The sequence below is a fragment of the Tachypleus tridentatus genome, chromosome 1 (genome assembly GCF_004210375.1).
Source record: "Tachypleus tridentatus isolate NWPU-2018 chromosome 1, ASM421037v1, whole genome shotgun sequence".
NCBI classification, from domain to species: Eukaryota; Metazoa; Arthropoda; class Merostomata; order Xiphosura; family Limulidae; genus Tachypleus; species Tachypleus tridentatus.
The window spans coordinates 98,276,983-98,297,271 of NC_134825.1; the positions used below are offsets into that span (position 1 = coordinate 98,276,983).

Here is a 20,289-nt window from a genome sequence, read left to right on the forward strand (position 1 = left end):
TAATATGGACTACAACTTGTATGAGTGACAAATTTCAATACATAGGTTGTGTAACAGTTATGGCATACAGAGGCAAATTCTCTGGGATGACATGGTGACCATTGTGAATAGGGTGGTGGGTTTCTTTATGCTGCTAGGAATCTCAGCTCCATTCTCAAATTTGGGCATTCCTTTCCTTCATTTGTTGGGTAAGTGAAAAGGATGTATTTGATTGTTTCTTCACTTGCATAGGCTTTAGGTACTTCCTTCCATGTGGAAGATAAAGTTAACTTTAATCTTCTTTGTTCTGAATTACTATGGTATGCACCATTCCTTTCATTTTCTGTGTTATATTCATTTTCTTGTTTCCTACTTCTCAATCCTAACTCTTAATTCACTCCTTTTACTATTCTTGGACCACTTAAGTTTCCTCAGTTTTAAGCCTTGCCATTCCTGTTTATCTGATTTTTATTTCCTCAGTTATAGTCTTTCTTCATCTCCTTACATAATTCATATGTTTGGGACTGCTCTGACCTTTATGGAATTTTTCTCTCTAATACTTCATACTTCTCTTTACCTAGTCCTTTTTTACAACACTTCTATATTACTCTTCTCTCTCTTGCCCCAATGAACTTTGCAAGTGATTCTTGTTCCTTTCACTTCTCTACTGAAGCCATTTCTATCTCACTCACATCCTTGATCATGGGGGTTGGTAGGTGTTATTACTCTTCTATCTTAAGTCTGGCATCTTTCTTTCCTTCTTCAATTCCTTTGCCTGAGCCCTTTCCTTTTGCACTGAAGTGTGGTGGTACTCCTGATTTGATTGAATCATGGGCTGAAGCTGTCCATCATCAATCCTATCTTATGTTTCCATACTGTTTTTAACATTTCCTTCACTCATGAACCTGGACTTAATCTCTGTTCTCCTCTCTTTTGATTCCCAACTTCCTCTTCTACCTGGTGTTAGACTAGTTGAGTTTGATGGTGATGTTTCTATCATTTCAGGTTATGTGGGTGCCTGGCTGACATAGTTTAAGCTCTTGTGGTCACACAATTTTATCCACACAGGTTTTTCTACTCTTTTTTTTTTTTTAACCCATGAATTACTAAACATATTCTTCTTTCTTCTCACTTGAGATCAGTGTTATTCAAACGTAGACACTTATCTTGGACTCTTTTCATCATTCTCATATTCTTATTTCTCCAGACTAGTCCTTCCTTCCTCAGTCTTTATCTACTATTCTATGTGTATTTGGATCCAAACAAGCTTTTCTGCCTTGTTTTTGCCATTTGTTACTACTTAGCTTGTACCTCTTTCTCTTAGAGATTCTATTTTGCACTCTACATTTTCTGGGATTTGTCTTCCTTCAGGGACAAATCTCCTTCTGCCTTTATTGATATGATCCACCAAATTCTTTGCTTGATCTCCTCCTCATTTGAGGTTGTTGTTTGTAGATGTTTTGCATTTGTCCTGTCAGATTCATCACTTTTCTCACTGCTCATTTCTTAAAAAATTTTGGACCAAATCTTTAGAGTTGGCATGTGGAATACCTTGCAAAACCTATCCTTTGTCATCTGGCTGTCTCATCTCCTGAGGGTCACTGCTTACCTGTTTTTGTTTGCCATCTTACACTTTACCCACTATCTTGTCATAGGTGAATACATCCCACTTTGGTTTACAGCATTTGCTTCCTGGATCCCACCAGGCAGCTGATGGTGCCTGTGAGAATATACTTTTTCCCAAAAATTCTGCATCAAGCCTGGATGATTGAAAGTGCTCATATCTTACACCCTGGCTCCACAGATCCCTACTGTGGAGATTGGGTGTTCTGCAAGAACATGCGAGATATTCTTGTGGTATATCCTGATATCTGGTGTCTTATTTTATGGATTATCATGGAAAATGCTTGCTGGCTTTTGGAAATAGGTTTACATGGTCACTTGTACTATCTTTAGTAAAAGATTGTTTTGTGCTTTTTTTGCCAGATCTTATCCTCAAAACAAATTTTCCCCCTTTTTTTCTTTAAGCAGAACACTGAAACCCATTAATTCACTTCTAGTTGTATGATAACAATCTGTATGGGTTCTCCATGGTTCACCTTAGCAACTGTCAGTGTAATGTAGCTCACCCTTCATATGATACTGTGCCCTCCTCCTGCAGTCTGCATGTGTTTAGTAGAGTTGAGGTGAGCACATCACAAGGTTGTACCCTTTTTCTGCAGCTTGTGACTATTAAGTAAAGTCAAGGTGAGTACATGTGTGCTTATAGGTGTAGAAGGCAGAGTGTGAGAGAAGTAGCACTTACTAACTTGCAAGAGATATGGCCATTTGGGCAAATTTTCAGTTTTTATTCAGACAGAATTAGAAGCAGAAAATATGATAATTCTGGGAATTTCTACCTTTATTTGGGAAAACTGGTAGTCAAAGTTTCTTACTCATAACCTCATTCAGGCATAAATTGTACAGCCCCCAAATCTGCCATTTGTCTATGCACACGCTATACACGTGCATTTCTCCTGCAGTCATCTGTTGGTGTGACTAGAGGTAAGAGCTTACTAAACAAATGATAACTGTTCAGTCAAATTAATGCTTGAACTTTTCATACTTAATGGCATGATTTCCATGCCATCCTCACAAGTTGGTGTTGGTGGTGGAGTTCAGATGAGATATATTTATGTGCACTTCTCTCATAGCCAGTGTTTGTTTAGTAAGTCTGATAGTAAGGGGAGCACAAAATATGGTTTGAAACATGATCCAATAATGTTACACATGTTAGATCTCCAACCTCTTGTGCAAAAGTATTCAGATAGCTACGTGACACATAGTGATGGTTTGCTTTTACCTTTCAATCTGGGCAATGGGTAAACCCTGTAAGATGTGCAGTATTCCATGACTCTGCCTCCATGGAACCACAGTCGTCAGGAGCCTCAGTTCATGAGTTTACTTTGGGCACTTTTGAAGAGAGTTCATCCAAGTAACTTATGCATTGGTCCCTCCACCATATCAGTGTGTAATTCTAGCTTTCTGTGTGAAGAAGTATGTGTTGTTTCATATACATGTAAAAACAGCTGGTATGGGTAGAGAAAGCACTATGCAGAAGAGCGAACAACGTTTCAACCTTCTTCGGTCATTATCAGGTTGATAAAGAACGAAAGAGGTAACTGACCGATAGCTGACCACATGTTTGAAGGGAGTTGTGTAATTGAGTGTAGGAATGTAGAGGGCATGCTTAGATGTTTGAATTTATTTATTAATATAGGTATAAAGGTGTTCTTTTGTATTGGTTTATTTTGGGCTTGAGTTGTTGTTTTAGTAAGGCTTTTTTAGTTTTGCATTTGTTTGTTTCTTTATTTAGCATTTGGGTGTTTTTTATGGTTATGTTGTGTTTATTTGTAAATAATGTTGGTGTGGTGTTTGTTAGTGTAGTTTTTACATAGTATAGACCTTAGTTTTGTGCCTGGTTTTTGAATAAATTTCATCTTAACTGGAATGTCATATTTTGCTATTAATTTTTGCCAAATGTTGGTTATTTTTCTGCTGATGTCAGGAATATATAGTGTGCAGCAGTATATGGTTTCGTGATTTTTTTAATCATGAGGTATATTTACTTTTGTCATTTGATTTTGCATTTTGTCCAGGTGTGTGCATACAGTGTTTTCTACGGTTTGTGGAGGACACTTATTGACGATGATGAAGTATTGTTTTTTGTCTAATTCATCATTAATTTTATCTGGTGAGTATAGTTTTATGGCTGTGTTTATTTGGTTTTTTAGTATGTTGAGTTTTTGTTTTGTTTCGTGTGCTGAGTCCCAAGGAATGTATAGTCCAATGTGGGTGATTTTTCGGTGGATTTCTGTTTTAAATTGTGTATCGGTTCTTGTAATTTTGAGGTTAAGAAATGATATTTGATTGCTTTCTTCCTGTTTACATGTGAAGTTAATGTTGGGACATTTAGAGTTAATGTGATTGAAAAAATTAAGTGTGTGTTCTGTAGATGTGAATCCTGCAATCGTGTTGTCTACATATCTGTACCAATATAGTGGTGGATGTAATGCTGTGTTAATTGCTTGTGTTTCAACTTGTGTCATAAAAATATTGGCTGGAACTAGTGATACTGGTGAAAAAGGAAACCAGATTCAAAGAACACAGAAAGTCACCTTCACACGTTTTCGAACACTGCAAATCAAATAAACACAACATAACCATAGAAAACACCCAAATAGTAAATAAATAAACAAACATAAACAAACGCAAAATTAAAGAAGCCTTACATATACAAGAACTCAAGCCCAAAATAAACCAATACAAAGGAACACCTTTATACCTTTTTTTAATAAATATATCCAACATCAAAGCACACCCTTTACCTTCCTACACTCAATTACACATCTGCCTTTAAACTTGTGGTCAGTTAATTCTTTCTTTGTGAACCTGACGATGACCGAAGAAGGTCGAAACGTTGTTCGCTCTTCTACATAGTGCTTTCTCTACCTATACCAGCCATTTTTACATATATATTTTTCTCTACAAGTTAGTTTTCTCATCATCACAGATTATGTTTTGTTTCAGAAGTTTACTCACCTGGAAATGTATTTCTTTTAGATACTTTTACACATTTTCTATCTTTCCTTTCCACTTCTCATGCAACTTAGTTTTCCATGCCTTGTCACAGAATGATGTTGTTGCTTCTCTATTGGTGAAGGGCTTTTGCTGCATAATGTCATTATCCAGTTGTGCAATTCACAAGAAATGTAAAACCTAGTGGCACAGAAATCTATAAGGTAGATGCAGAGAGAAGATGGCTTTCTGTGTGCAGATGCATCTATCAGAAATACATTTTCAGAAAAGGAAAATGTTAATTGAAGAAGGGAGGGAAGTGTGAAAAGCTTTCCAAGATAATCTGCTTTGGCTTCGACATCAAATGCAGGGGAAGAGAATTGTGTGGTAGGAATAGAAGTAGAGGGTCTTGGTAGTATCATTGACCTCACCACACATTGGACAATAGTTGCCACAGATAAAGGACTCTCAAAATCATTGTCAGTTTGATCAGCTGAAGAAGAATTCACATTAAGTTGGGAATTCATAATGATTAAGTTTAATGCAATCAGAGTAAACTTGAGTACAAAGTTCTTTGAGAACTCTGAGCAAATGCTACCTTGCCTTAAGATGATTATACAGAGGAAACAAATGAGGATTCTAACTTCCAAAGGCAGAGGGATGATTTGTCCAAGGAGGTGTGTCACACTTAATTGGTGGAGGGTTTTGTTGCATAATGCACCACCATGTAGTAGTACAAATTCACATGAACAAATGGATTTAGGTTGGAATTTCACAAGTCTGATGACATGCAGGTTTCTCAAGCAGAAATACAAGTGCAATTTCAATAGAAAAATAGGTATATGTACATGAAGGTATCTGTTGGAAACACATTTTCAGGTAAGGAAAATTATATTTGTGCACATGACCCTCCCCAAATGAAAAACAGTTTAAGTAATATTACTGGAAGCTCAGTAACTGAATTACCACATTAGTGCTCAAATTAACTGCCTTATTGCCAATGGAAATTACATTGTTAGTAGGTTTTGACAAAATAAACTTGGATAAGTATATTTTGATTGTTTTTGACACTTCTTTCTGCAAAAGGCTGTTCATAAGAAGTCAGGCTTCTATGAGTGTGGGTCAAAAATGTACAGATCAACCATGCCCTTTGAGAAAACCAAATGGACGAGTATGTAGGGGGAAACTTTATGACACAATTCTTGATTGGGAGGATGAACTTCCTGAGGAAGACTTGGGACTAGCTGATATGCATTCCAGGTAATGAAAGTAGTATTAACCATTTGAGATATTTTTAAAAACTTAAGATGATTTAATGTCATTAAAAAAAAGTTGCTTTTCAATTAATGAATGGAATTGAATTCCTACCATATCAAACTCACCTTTCTTGTTCACCACACACTTATCAGCAGTAGCTGTGAAATCGTATAAATGAGCAACTTGTAAATTTTCAGTCATTTCACTTTGATCTTTAAAAAACATTCTTCCCTTTTCTAGGATATGTTAAAGTTGTGCATTTTGTATGGTCAAAAGTTTGCATATTTTGCTGATTGTTTGTTTCATCATTCTTGTTTGTTTGAAAACAAAATTATTTACTTAGAGTTGAAACTTGTGTAGAATAAGATAAAGCCACCTGTGTTAACATTTTGTTCTTTAAAATTTATTGCACCGTATATCTTGGTAAGGTTTTTTTTCCTATAGCTTTCCATCCTCTTTTCATTCTTGCTGTTAATCCACTTGCTACTATTTATATTTTAGCTCCATCTTTAATATACTTCACTGATAATGATGTGTGATATTAACTCACCTCCTTGAGTATAGATGTAAAAGTTTTAACTTTTCAAGTTGGTTATAGTAAATGTATTTCAATACCATGAATTAAGCCAGTTAGTGTTTTCTTAATTTTTATTTGTCAGCACATTTCAACAGTTGTTTTTTAAATTCATGCATTGTATTGAAAATGTATTTGACTTATTACTGCAAAGTTTAATTTATTGAATATTGTGTATTCATAACTGCTTCAACCAGAATAATAACATTAGCTCTACTTCAGTGATGTCGAGAAAACCCACTTGTAGAGAAATATATAATGTAAAAATGGCTCGTTTGGGTTGAGAAAATATTTTATGTAGAGGAGCGAACAAAGTTTCGACCTTCTTCGGTCATTGTTAGGTTCACAAAGAAAGAAAGAGGTAACTGATCGGAAGCTGACCATATATTTGAAAGGGGTTGTGTAACTGAGTGTCAGAATATAGAGGGTGGTGTTAGATGTTTGAATATCTAATTTTATATTATTTATTTTATTATTTTTAATATAGGTATAAAAACGTTCCTTTGTATTGGTTTATTTTGGGTTTAAGTTGTTGTATTAGGCTTTTTTAATTTTGCATTTGTTTCTGTATTTAGTATTTGAGTGTTTATGGTTATGTTGTGTTTTTTTTGACTTGCAGCGTTCGAAAACGTGTGGTGACTTTTTATGTTCTTTGAATCTGGTTTCCATTTTTCTACTGGTTTCTCCAATATAGAAGTCATGGCAGTTATCACATTGTATTTTATAAATAATGTTGGTGTGGTGTTTGTCAGTGTAGTTTTTACATAGTATATACCTCAGCTTTGTGCCTGGTTTTTGAATAAATTTGGTATTAACTGGAATGTCATATTTTGTTGCTAGTTTTTGCCAAATGTTGGTTATTTTTTTGCTGATGTCGGGAATATATGGTGTGCAGCAGTATATGGTTTCGTGATTTTTTTGATTCGTGAGATATATTTACTTTTGTTGGTTGATTTTGCTTTCTGTCTAGGTGTGTGCATATAATGTTTTCTACAGTTTGTGGAGGAAACTTATTGATGTTGATGAAGTATTGTTTTATTTTGTCTAATTCATCATTAATTTTATCTGGTGAGCATAGTTTTATGGCTGTGTTTATTTGGTTTCTTAGTATGTTAAGTTTTTGTTTTGTTTCATGTGCTGAGTCCCAAGGAATGTATAGTCCAGTATGGGTGATTTTTCGGTGGATTTCTGTTTTGAATTGTGTGTCAGTTGTTGTAATTTTGAGGTTAAGAAATGATATTTGTTTGCTTTTTTCCTGTTCACATGTGAAGTTAATGTTGGAATGTATAGAGTTAATGTGATTGAAAAAATTAAGTATGTGTTCTGTAGATTTGAATCCCGCAACCGTGTCATCTACATATCTGTACCAGTATAGTGGTGGATGTAATGCTGTGTTTCAACTTGTGTCATAAAAATATTGGCTAGAACTGGTGATACTGGGTTGCCCATGCTTAGGCCATTTGTTTGTATATAGTTTTGGTTGTTGAACATGAAGTTTGTCTTTATCGTGGTGAATTCTATGAGGGTTGCTGATTGGTTACTGGGAATGTCTATAGTTGGATTAGGGTCTCGGATATAGAGTTCTAAGGCTATCTTGCAGGCTTCAGTGGTTGGAACTTCTGTAAAGAGGGATATAACATTGAAACTGGCCATTAAGGCTTTATGATTAAGTTGATTTAGATTAGACTTGAAATTAAAAAGTCTTTGACGAATGAGCTGGCTGATGTTACATATTTGGAGAATGCCCATGCTATGTATTTACCAAGATTGTAATTAAACGATTCATATGTGGACATTATTGTTCGTAATGGACAATCTGGTTTATGAGGATTGGGGATGCCGTATATTTGTGGTGTGCGTGAGTCGGTTTTACATAGGTAGGAATAAAGTTTGTGAAATTGTGTTGGCATTTTTCATTTTTAGTAGTATTTTGTTTAGTTGCATTTTGTGTTTTTGTTAGATTTGTGTATTGGTTTAAATTTGTTTGTGTTTGACAGGGTGTTTTTTATTTTTTGGATGTATTCATTCGTGTTCATTATGACTATAGCGTTACCTTTATCTGCTTTTAGAATTTTTATGTTTTTGTCTTGTTTTAGGTTTTTAATGGAATTAATGTCTCTTTTTGTAAGATTGTTATTTAGCTTTCAGTTTTGTGAAATTATGTTGATGGTTTTGTGAGAAAATTCTTTGAAAAAAATTGTTTAAGATGTTGTTTTTAGATGTTTCTGGAAAATATAAATTTTTAATTTTTCCTGGGAAGTGTGGCTATTGGATGTCAATAAAGTTGTCTACTTTCTGTTGGTTGTTTTCTGTAGAAAGTATTACAAGTCTCCTGGCTAGATGTTCTAAACATGTTTTGATTTCTAAGGTTGGAATGTTCCTAGGTGCTATTGCGAAGTTGAGTCCTTTGTTAAGTAGATGTATCTCGTCTGTGTTTAATTGTTGGTCGGATCTGTTAATTATGAGGTTAGTCAACGGTTTGTCGTGATGTCTTTTCTGTTGTTTGCATCTTAACTTGCAAACTTTTTACATATATATTAGCTCTAATTGGCAGTATTTTGAGTGTAAAATGAATTTTAAAAATAATTAGTAGCTGCAGTTTCAATGAATGATCAATACAATACAGCAATATAATAAACACAAACAGCAGTATTTTGAGATGTAGTAATATTTAACAAACTTTCACAAAGTATTATAAGATACTGTTGTTAATGTAACAAACATAACAATAGAGTAGTTATGTATGAACCTTATGATAGTATTGTACCTGTTGTTTTTAAAAGTTAATTGGATAACTTTTAAAAACAACACCTACCATACTACCATAAAGTTCATGCATTGCAGAAAATATTCTTTCTCATAAAAGTTTAAAACATCCCAGTACAGCACACTTGCAATCTGGGCAATGGGTATACTCTGCAAGATGTGCAGTATTCCATGACTGTGCCCCTGTGGAACCATAGTCATCAGGAGTCACAGTTCATGAGTTTCCTTTGGGCACTTTATGAAGAGAGCTTATGATCTTCACTGGAAGATCATGTCAGTGCTAAAATAATGGCATTGAAAATTCTTTCAATTAAAGTTCATATTGATTTTTATTAAAAGCATCTATTTCAAAGCTTGACACTGACATGTAATCAAGTATCCTTGTTTTTACATTAAAAAATGTAAATTATTTTATGCCATCAGATAGAGGTATGAAGAAAAGGTGCAGTTTTTGTCTGATAACTATTTAGTGAGGCTTAGACGACTTAAGAGTTATAACAAAATACTGATGTTTAATTTAAACTGTAGTGACAGTATTACATTTAATGAAATTATTTACAAAAAAAAAATATTTATAGGGTGGCTGACCTTAGCATTTGCCTTGGGACCACACTTCAGATAGTTCCTAGTGGAAGTTTACCTCTTCTCACAAAAAAGAATGGTGGACGTATAGTGATTTGTAATCTGCAACCCACGAAATATGTAAGTTGTATAATAAAAAAGCTTCATGCAGCATTTTAAATTTTTGTAGTTTTGTGCATCCATTGTTTTATTCTGTTTTACTTTGTGATTTTCTATTGCTATTACTATAAATTAAAAATATACTGTTTGGAATTTAAACAGTGTTTAGATTTTGCAGGGCCCTAAGTAGTTATCCAGGAGTACTTGTAACAAGTCTGAAATACAAACTGCTAAAACTAGGGAAAAACAAAAATGTAACAACACTTGGAACAAAATTTAGAGCTTATCAAAAATATGGTTAGGATTTCATGCTAATGTTAATGAGGAATAAAATATCAATATTAATTATTTCATTTAATGGAATCAGGAAAAAGAACCAGAAGAAAAAACCTATTTACAAAGTAAACCAACACAATATTCCAAAATCACTTTTCTTTCTTAGTAATATAGTGACAAACAGCAATAATTCACTAACAGGTCTTGGGACTCAGTGTATGATAAGGTATTTATTCACTTCTTTAAGTCATGAAAGTAAATTTACATATTCATTTGTGGTATTATATCTTTACATCACTGCTAGGGAAGCTGGTGTCAGTTTCAAAATATACTCTTCAAAACAAGAAATGCAAAAGGGATATTTTTGTTATTTTAAAGAGAAATATATGTAATAACGTTACAAGCTCAGAGTATGTGATGTTACACGTGTTAAGGCACTGATTGTCAGACCAAAATGACAATTAAAGTTGTCACTTTGAAAACGGAGGAAAACATCAGATTTTTCGCCCAAATGCATGCGTGTCCAATAAATTTGTTTGAGAGATCTGCATGTTCTGCAAGTGCAACATGTGCAAAATCCCTATAAAAGTGACGGATTCTCGGTTTCCATAACTCAGTGTTAAGCCACCGACACGCAAGACTGACTGAAACACAACGCAACAACGCCATTGGTCGCTTGGAAGCAGGCAAATCTTGATCAGATGTTGCCAGAGCTGTGAATGTCCACCCAAGCACCATCACAAAGCTATGGAATCGTCACCAACAACATGGATCAACTCGTGACTGTCCACGATCTGACAGATCTTGTGTGACCATGCCCGCACAAGATCGCTACATCCAGTAACATCAACTCTTCGGGATAGGACCACCACCACGACATCTACTGCCTCAACCATACCAGGGCTGCGTAGGATTTCCGATCAGACCGTACGCAACTGTCTACCAGATGCAGGAATCCGACCTCGACGTCCAGTCAGAGGTGTCATCCTCACCCAGCAGCATTGTCAAGCATGGCTGCAGTGGACTCGGGTACATTGGGTATGGCCTCATCGACGATGGAGGCATGTTTGGTTCAGTGATGAATCATGTTTTATGCTTCGTAGGCAGGATGGAAAGACCCGTGTTTACCGTCGCTGAGGTGAACGTTTTGCAGCAAACTGTGTGCAGGAAGTTGACAGATTTGGTGGTGGCAGCGTCATGATGTGGGCTGCCATCGCCTACAATGCCAGAACAGACCTTTTGCACATTTGAGGGAATCTTACGGCTCAACGGTATGTCGACGAGATTCTTAGGCCCCATGTGCAACCCATCATGGTGAATGTCAACGACGTTTTTCAACATGACAACGCTCGTCCTCACACAGCCCGACTCACCACTGTTTTCTTGAGACACTACAACATCAACGTTCTTCCCTGGCCCTCCAGATCACCAGATTTAAACCCCATCGAACATCTTTGGTACAAGTTGGACCGACGTCTGCGACGGTGACAACCTCAACTGCAGACTCTACCTCAGCTTTGCAAGCTGAGTGGACAGCCATTCCACAGGATGTGATTTGTTATCTCATCGCTTCCACGGGCAGGAGATGCCAAGCAGTTATTGATGCTCACGGGGGGCATACTCATTATTGACATTAAACTTCAACAAGTGAGCGTGGACTTCGCCTTTGCAGACTTTAGATGTTCAGTAGTGAATGTGCAAAGTTTCACACGTCATACAGAACTACCCGGAATAAACTTGTTAACAATTTGTCTCATATTTTGCCTTTTGCGGTTCTTTTTTTGAAGAGTATATATATATGATCAACTAGAAGGTGAGTTAGTGTTTCAACATAACAAAATATTCATAGTTACACTAAACAATGGATGGAATAAGAAATGAAATATAAACAAAACTGTAACAAAAAATAATTCATTGAACTGCACCCTCTTCCCTCTAGACATAAGAAGTAAAAGCAGAATTGAAAAGCAAAATGTTTAATCTGGCCTACTAGATAGCAAAAGTATAGGAGAGCACTTTAAGCAGGATCCAGGGCCACAAACTTGATAACAAATGTCTTTGTAAAATGTACAGTTGTATTAATATTACATTACATTCTGTTATTACCCATAGAACATTTTGATATGAAATACAGCACATTATTATATTATTTTATTTCATTTACTACTTTTTTCATAAAAGCTATACATTTGTAAAAAAAATTGTCTATCCATGTTTTACAGACATATGGAGCCTCTGAACAACTTTGTTGTTTGCCCAATTTGAAATACTGTTTTAAAATATCTTTGCACCTCAAAGTTAAATGTGGGGCAGGGGGTACTTATTAACCCTTTCACAATGGGCTTGGTATAATATACATGACTTAAATACTTATACTATAACCTTTGATGAGGTATGTGTACTTTAACAAAATTTAAGACTTTTAGGAAATATTGCAAGTTTTAACACAAAAAAATTAGATTTTTTATTGAAGTATTTTTAGTCAAGATTTGTTTTTTGAAAACATCATGTCTGTTTCATACTAGTTCAAATGTGAAGCAATTTTCATGTTATGGTAAAATTATTCTTCATCCTCCAAATCTGTTATTATTTGTGTAATCTATAAAATCTCCTGAATACATTTCAGATGTTTGTTCTGAGTAAGACTTTATATTTTGTCTGTATTTTCTCTACCCCAAGTAAATGGGGTTTGTCAATTTGAGTGACTTCATAACCATCATAAAATATTAGGAAATAAATACAAATTATGCCTTCTGTGTTTTAAAGTGACTACACATCAAAACATGAATGGTTAAATCTCATAACATTATATATTCATTGATTTTATTATATTTACCTTCTGGTTGTGTCGGGCTAACATTATGAAAGTTCTACTGACATGGCACATGTATACTTATATTACTGTACCAAATAAAGCAACCTGTCTTTGCTGTGCTTGAGTGGACTAGTATTTTGTAAACCAGTCACATTTCAATTATTATAGATTATTACTATTTACAAAATTCTTAAACTTATTTTTCTTAAAATATACAACAGTAAATTAATAAGTAGAGCAAACAATTATATCTTCTAGTTACGACCTTTGTACTTGTTGTAGATAACTAAGCTTTTTCAAGTTTTTGCATGTGGAGGATGTGAAAAGAAATGATTTTTTAAAGTTTTATATGTACATTAGAAATAGCCAAGAAATCAGAACTGCATTGATACCATAGAATTCCACTAATTTATCAAGGTTAGTAGCTAAGCTATATTTTGTCTTAACAAAATAAATGTACTTTTGAGTAGACTAAAGACACAACCTACCTGCTTGTAATTTTGGTTTGAAAGAATTAGGTGATTTCCTGGCATTTGAAAGGTCACTAGGGGACAATATGAGCTTTTGATTGGTTATCCATAGGTTATGTATCAAAGTGACCATTTCCAAAAATGGAAAGAGCCGAGTGGACCACTATGTTTTATTCAGTACATAAGCCATATCTAAAAATGTTGAAGAGATATGAAATTCTTATTTTATTTTATAGCTTGCCAATATCAGTAATTTGATCTTCTCTTTCATATGAAACTAAAGACTGTATTTTGACATCAGAAACGTAATCTGAACCAATGCTCCATTCATCATACCACATGAGACAAAAATTATTTAAGTTTTGTTTTAATATTTAGAAATTAACCAAAATATAGTATTAAAATTTGATACCAAACTTACTGATTATATTCATAAAATAGTAGTTCAATAAAATTTTGAATGCAAGTTAACAAACTTGATGATATGGCTTTTGATCTTGTTGCAATCAGGTTAAGATAAATTCATTCTGGGTTTAAGGAAAGCTAAGTGTTTTTCTGACATCACAAATACATAAATTTCAATGCTGAACACAGTTCTTAATGGGTGCATTCTGAGTTGTATATTTGAGTTAAAATGTAAAAGTATTTCTTAGTACAGTTTAGCTGTTGAGATACTTGATAAAAATACAGTATACGTTTCGTTGCAGGATCAGTTTGCTGACCTCATCATCCATGACTATGTTGATAACTTGATTGAAAATCTTGCCATGCATTTGGGTGTGACCATTCCTCCTTATTCTACCGAACAGGATCCCACAGTTAAGGCCAAGGCTTCTATTATGGAGTATTCTCCATTACGACCCCTTCCTTCTCAAAATCTTTTGAAACATAAATTGGTACATTCAAATAAAATACGAAAAAGAAAATGTGAGAGAGATCATCAAGAGTGCAAATGTAAAACAGAATACCAAAGGATAAAGCATGAACAACCTAACACAAAAGTAGAAAAAAAATACTCAGTATAGCAATGAAACACAAGATGTGCAAACCAATTTTGAAACAGAAAATACCATATAGTATAGAGTTGATAAAAGACAGCAAACTAATAAAATTACAACCAGATATATCCATGCAAAATCATACCAGAATCAAAAAAGGTTGGAAAAATTGTAAAAGATTTGGCCCATATAAGTAACTTATTTTATCAACAAAAGCAAGTTAAATTTGACCAAAAACCTCCATAATAGAAGAGACAGCTTTATATGAAGTGTTGCTAAAAGCACAAGAACAAGAAATCTTGGATATAACAAAAATTTAGAATTATAAAAACAATTTTTTTAATTTCTTGATTTGTTTTAGTGTTAAAGTTTAATTTTGAATATGAATTTGTAAGATAAATATAACTTGACCTCTAGCTCTAAAGTATTTTTATTACAACTTGTTCTTAGAATTATTATCCCATAAATATTTGCGTGATGAAACTCCTGAAGAAGCCATGAGGAACAATATTGAGTTAAAATAAAAACATTCTGAACACTGGTCATATAGTATTTATTTTATAAATTATGTCTGCTCTTCTTCATCAGAATTCTTTAAACTCCACAAAACCAGTACAGTATGAACATGTCACAAAGGTTTCTTGCTATAAATGGCAATGTGAAGATTTATAATATTGTAAAACCTGTTTTGTTTCCATTTATTGAAAAGTGTAAACTTATTTTATTGACCAAGGAAATATTTTAAACATTATGCCCAGTTTTGTATTTTATCATAAATGAGGCTAGCAACATATTTTAAAGTGTATATTACAGGTAAAACTACTTATTAACACTAAATGTATTTAACAGAAATAAAACATTTTCCTGTATTGTTTTTAAAAGTTAAAATTTCATCTTGAAACACATTTAAGGTAAATCTAATAAAACTGTTCTTAAAAACTTTATCTTCATAGAGTAATTACTGCATATTCATAGATTTATGTTACAACAAGGTGTTTGTATACTCAATTGTCAGGTCAGTAAAAATGTAATTTTTTCAGATAACATAGGTAAGGTTGTAACTAATTTTAATACTCACTAAAGAAAAAAAGGTAAATTTAGCATAAAATGTTTATTTTACATTTTGAAAAAAATGAAAACAAATCTATTCTTAGGTTTAAATGTGACATTTTTATTTGTGTATGTACATTTTTTTATCCTAGTGAAAAAAACATTTATCTTGAATCTTTTGCATCTATTTTTTGTGTAAAATTTTAAACAAATCCAGGGTTTAAGTTTGCTACAATAATACTAATAAATAAAAATTAAAATGGGGTAGTCCAAACATTTTATGAACTTTGTGCCAACATCGTTCTATAAACTTTTCTTAACTCTTAACTCATTGACCTGTTTGAAAAACAAACAGTATAAACTATCTGTGCCAGAAGCTGAAATTTCAATACAGGAAAAGTCACTTCCTATGACAACTAAAGATATTATTTCTATGGTATACTTTTATGTAAACATATTCAGTTAGGTCTCATAAAGACTGAAATTAAAAAAAATTCACCTGTACAATTACTTATATGCTTCAGCTTATGAACTAAAAATGGGACATTGTTAATTTTAGAAATGGCTGTGAATATAACCTGTGTGTGAAAAATCTATAAAATGAAGATATTTAGATAAGTATTTTTTTAATATCACTCTGCTGTTGTTTATGATATAAATAGTTCATGCTTTTAAAGTTCTAAGCCAGATAAGAAGTAGTAGGTAATGTTACACGTAATTACATTTAAGTTTGTTTTGTATAAGAAAGGGATAAGCAACAATTTAAAAAAAAATATTTTTAGAAGATCATATGACAACCACTACAAAAATAATAATATACATTTTTTAATACATATTCATGTTTCTAAAAGTAGAGTTACAGTTTGTTCCAGCATAACAGCTTAATATTTAGCTCTGAAAAGAGAAAGAATGACTTTGTGCATTTAACTTCTTTGTAAAAACATATTCTTAAAGATTCAGTGCCATATTTAGTGTATAAGTAATTATTTTTGTTAATTATTATTAAGAAATTTTTAAATTGAATCAGTGAAAAAATATTTTACACTTTTGAGAGGAATTTTGGTTGAACAAGAAAGGAACGAGTCATTAGCTTGTTTCCAATAACCTTATGTTGTAGCTGAGGGGTTGGTAAGAAACCCAAGGGTTTTCGCAGCCAGCTTGATGTTTGTTCTAATTTTGCTGATTGGTTCCAACTATCTTGAGAATTGTAATTGTTAGAGTTAGTTGTTTTTGTCCATCTGAAAGTAAATGTTTGATTTATTTTTAGCTCATAACAGTGAAAAAAAACAAACTAACAACATATTACTGTATTTCTTCTTGAAGTTCCACACTATCATTTTGTTTGTCAGAAATTTTATTATAGCTATTGTTTTTAAAAGGATAACATGAACATATTATAACCAAAGATTTACATACACCTGTATTCTCTCTTCCAATACAATAAGTAATCTTTTATTTTCCTCGGTAAGCTATAAAAATTTGCAATTAATACTAAGAAGGAACAATCTGATGAGACAACAGTAAAATGTTCATTCTTTGCTTAGTGAATCACCATTCATTCCAATACTTAATTACTTTTGTATTTTATTGATTTTTTATAAAATGATTTGACATCTGTAGTAGATAAACAAATTTGTAAGCATAATGACATTTATTGTACAAATCATACAACTTAGTCTGTCTTCTTACTTGAAGACAGATCAGAGAAGTAATGTAAAATCATGCTGGTTTTTAGTAATAAATATTGTTTGTTAGTTTACTAATGTGTTAGGTTTCCTATGTTAGTCATTCCATATCTATTCTTTTATTACTATCAGGCTACAAGTTAGAAAGAACGAATCTAGAAGTACCGTTCTTAAACTTACTTTCTCTTGCTGGTTTTACTGAATTGTTTGTTTCCACCTTTCTTCAGTCTTCCTTTTTGGTTGCTTTTATAGAACCCTTTCCGGGCTCGTTTTGTAGGCTTTTCACCACCTTTTCCACTATTAGCTCTTCTCTTGTTTTTGACAGGAACAGATGTTGATGGACCAGCATCAAAAAGAGAATCATCCTCCCACTTGTCATCAAAGAGCAAGCTGTGTTGTTCAGCCTTTTCTGCATCTAAAACTAATGAAAATATATTTTAAAACATTCATACACAGAATGATTTGAATTTGTATTTGTACTCAATTTTAAGTGAAAGTATAATGATAAATTTGACTAAGATTTATCAACAACATTTTATTAAACAAGAAAAAAGTAAAGTTTTGTAGTTGAGCTTAAAACAAACTGTTTGTTATATTAAATATAAAAAAAACCTATTTATTAAACCCTAAAATTATAAATTAACTTTGTAATGACCAAAAAGTTTTATGTAGAAATAACCTCACAAAATAACTTCCTTGTTAGATTTTTAAAACCACTGCCATTTACTTGCATATCTTTCTAATTACTGGTGAAAGAAGTATTTTAAACAATTTTAAGCACACATATATTTTACGTTTATGGACCTGACAACCAGTCTTAATAACTAACTTCCTTAAATACAGCTTGAAATAAAACAAGAACAAAATAAATTTTAGTTTAAATTTTGAGAAACTTCTGGCAGTAAAATATGCACAACACAAACTGTATTGTACATCCTGGTTCACCATTATTTTCTAATCTACCAAAATTTATCAGGTTTTAATTTGGATTACATCAAGTAATACTTTTTCTTTTTTGAAACAACACACAGTAATTATGTTTCTGATGTATTCAGCTCTCCAAGAAAAAATGTTTATTTGAAAAGGTATTAAAAGGAACAGATATAAAAGTATTTAATTAGGAGTGTAATTTTAAAATAAATTATTATAGATGTTAATAATCCCAAATGAATTCAGTCCTGTTTGTCTCTTAAAACTTAAAATATACATACATTTAGCCCATAAGTCAGTTTATTAGAAAGTTTGTTTGTTGAAATTAGCTTAAGAAAGCAAGATATAAAAGCCAGTATACAGAAGACTAAACCCAACTGGTTACAAATAATTACTAATTAACTTTCTAGTATAAACATTTTTCATTTATTTTAAAATATGTTTTAGCAGTATTTTAATTTAAAGCTCAAATAACATTGAATACTACCTGTGGAAATACTTACCAACACGCTCTGCACCAAATCTTTGTGTAACATCCAAAAATTGCTGACCATATTTCTCTAAAATTACTTTGGTTATATGTGGAATTTGAAGCATTTCTTCTTCTGTCATGGGCATTTCCCTAGACATCTGTCTGAGAGCTTCTAAGTTGATAACATTTGTGTAATGGATGGAACGTTCTGCTGCAATAGCTTTGCTTAACTGTACAAGATCTGAATAACAATGCTCAATCAGTTTCTGAATTTCTTTATCTTCCTCATTTTGTGGAACAGGTTGCATTGATTCTGATCTCTTTGAACCACGTTTCATGTGGAATTTTACCTACACAAAGGTAATTATTATACAATTTTTTAGCATGCTGTAGCTCCATTTTAGATTTTAGCAATTATTACACAATATTTAACAGATGATATGTTAACATTAGAAATGCCTGATACTCCAACCCTCTCAATATATATAAACATACATATATTATATACATATTGCACATACTATACAATAATAACTTCTGATCAAAAGAGCAGTTACAGTAAAAAAACACAAAAATCAATATCCCTAATTGAACATACTTCTATTGCATTTCTACTTATACTAATAAGAATGTATTCTTATATCAAGTGGATACCCTTGTTGGTAATAATATTTAAATAATTTTGTGATTGTAATATTGATAGAAGAATTGTGCCTGTTAACACTGACCATCACAATATATTTCAGGGTTTCACTAAGTTATGAAGTATTGTTAACTCATTTGCTACAGAGATCTTTTTCTATGCATGTCACATGTTTTCGTGAGTTACATTCCAAATTTAATTAAACTACTTTATCATGTTATACAAATACATGTGGTATAAAAGTGCAGGTAATAATCCAAATTTTAACAGTATACAAGTTTTAGGTTCATATTTTATTAGGAAATATTTTTAAAAAAATGCTGAATTACCACTAGTATGAGAATTGTGACATTTTATCTCTAAACATTCCCCCTTTCTCTAATTTATTTACCACCATTCTAAGAAGTATGAAATAATGTAAGTTATTCACTGTAATGTTGTCACCACATAGGCAAAACAAAATTTGTACAAGCCTTTACATAGAAACATCAGACCCCTTTTGCTAAATCCTCTCTTTAAGAAATTGCCAATAGTTCCTTCCGATGTTTAATACTATATATATAGCCAAGAGAAAACAACGTTAATCTATCAAATGAGGTATCATATTATGTTGTTTTTGTGCAGGGCATTGTCTATTACATTGTTCAGTTTCAAATATTCAGAAATTATATTGTTAAGACTAGCCATATTTATAAAGGCTCTTGTCACATTATTAGAAAGCATGAAAAATTGTGATAATTATGGGAAATAGTCTGCTTTTTGTATGTGACAACATTGTGTTCTTAGGTGCATTATTTAGTTAAATTATTTAGTGCAGTAGTACCATTAGTATAAAAAATGAAGTCTCAGATAAGTATTTTATATCATACTTTTCATAATGTATTCTGTACTTACTGCTATAAAAGTAACTAAAATATGAAAATTTGAAACTTTTTTTAGGTTAGATTAAGTAAACAGCTAATAAAAAATTTTTTCATGGGGTACACTTGCAAACAACTTGGGCATTAAGTAAGTCAATTGGGTAAAATGAGCTGCACATTCGCCAAATGATTTAGAAATTTTATGGCAGGAATATCACTTGCAGTTCAAAGGACAATAAAAGAAAATGTTAGTATAAACACATGTATACTGCTAAA

The 20,289-nt window shown here is 32.5% G+C and overlaps 2 protein-coding genes across 11 annotated transcripts in view; one reads left to right on the forward strand and one right to left on the reverse strand.

Annotated features, from left to right (window-relative positions):
• The window catches only part of Sirt6 (sirtuin 6), a 31,173-nt gene extending 13,991 nt beyond the window's left edge, over positions 1 to 17,182 (forward strand). For 2 of the 3 annotated variants that reach the window (XM_076514271.1, XM_076514252.1), the window contains 3 exons: positions 5,623 to 5,796; positions 9,712 to 9,835; positions 14,083 to 17,182. In XM_076514271.1, coding sequence (XP_076370386.1) covers positions 5,623 to 5,796; positions 9,712 to 9,835; positions 14,083 to 14,400 — 616 coding nt within the window. In that variant the 3' untranslated portion in view covers positions 14,401 to 17,182. The remainder of the gene's footprint in view (positions 1 to 5,622; positions 5,797 to 9,711; positions 9,836 to 14,082) is intronic. The other variant, XM_076514262.1, reaches the window with a different exon arrangement.
• Positions 16,233 to 20,289, reverse strand: part of LOC143256667 (recQ-like DNA helicase BLM) — a 103,905-nt gene continuing 99,848 nt past the window's right edge. For all 8 annotated transcript variants that reach the window (XM_076514224.1, XM_076514213.1, XM_076514203.1 and 5 more), the window contains 3 exons: positions 18,542 to 18,860; positions 17,289 to 17,529; positions 16,233 to 16,661 (listed from right to left, as the gene is read on the reverse strand). In XM_076514224.1, coding sequence (XP_076370339.1) covers positions 16,463 to 16,661; positions 17,289 to 17,529; positions 18,542 to 18,860 — 759 coding nt within the window. In that variant the 3' untranslated portion in view covers positions 16,233 to 16,462. The remainder of the gene's footprint in view (positions 16,662 to 17,288; positions 17,530 to 18,541; positions 18,861 to 20,289) is intronic.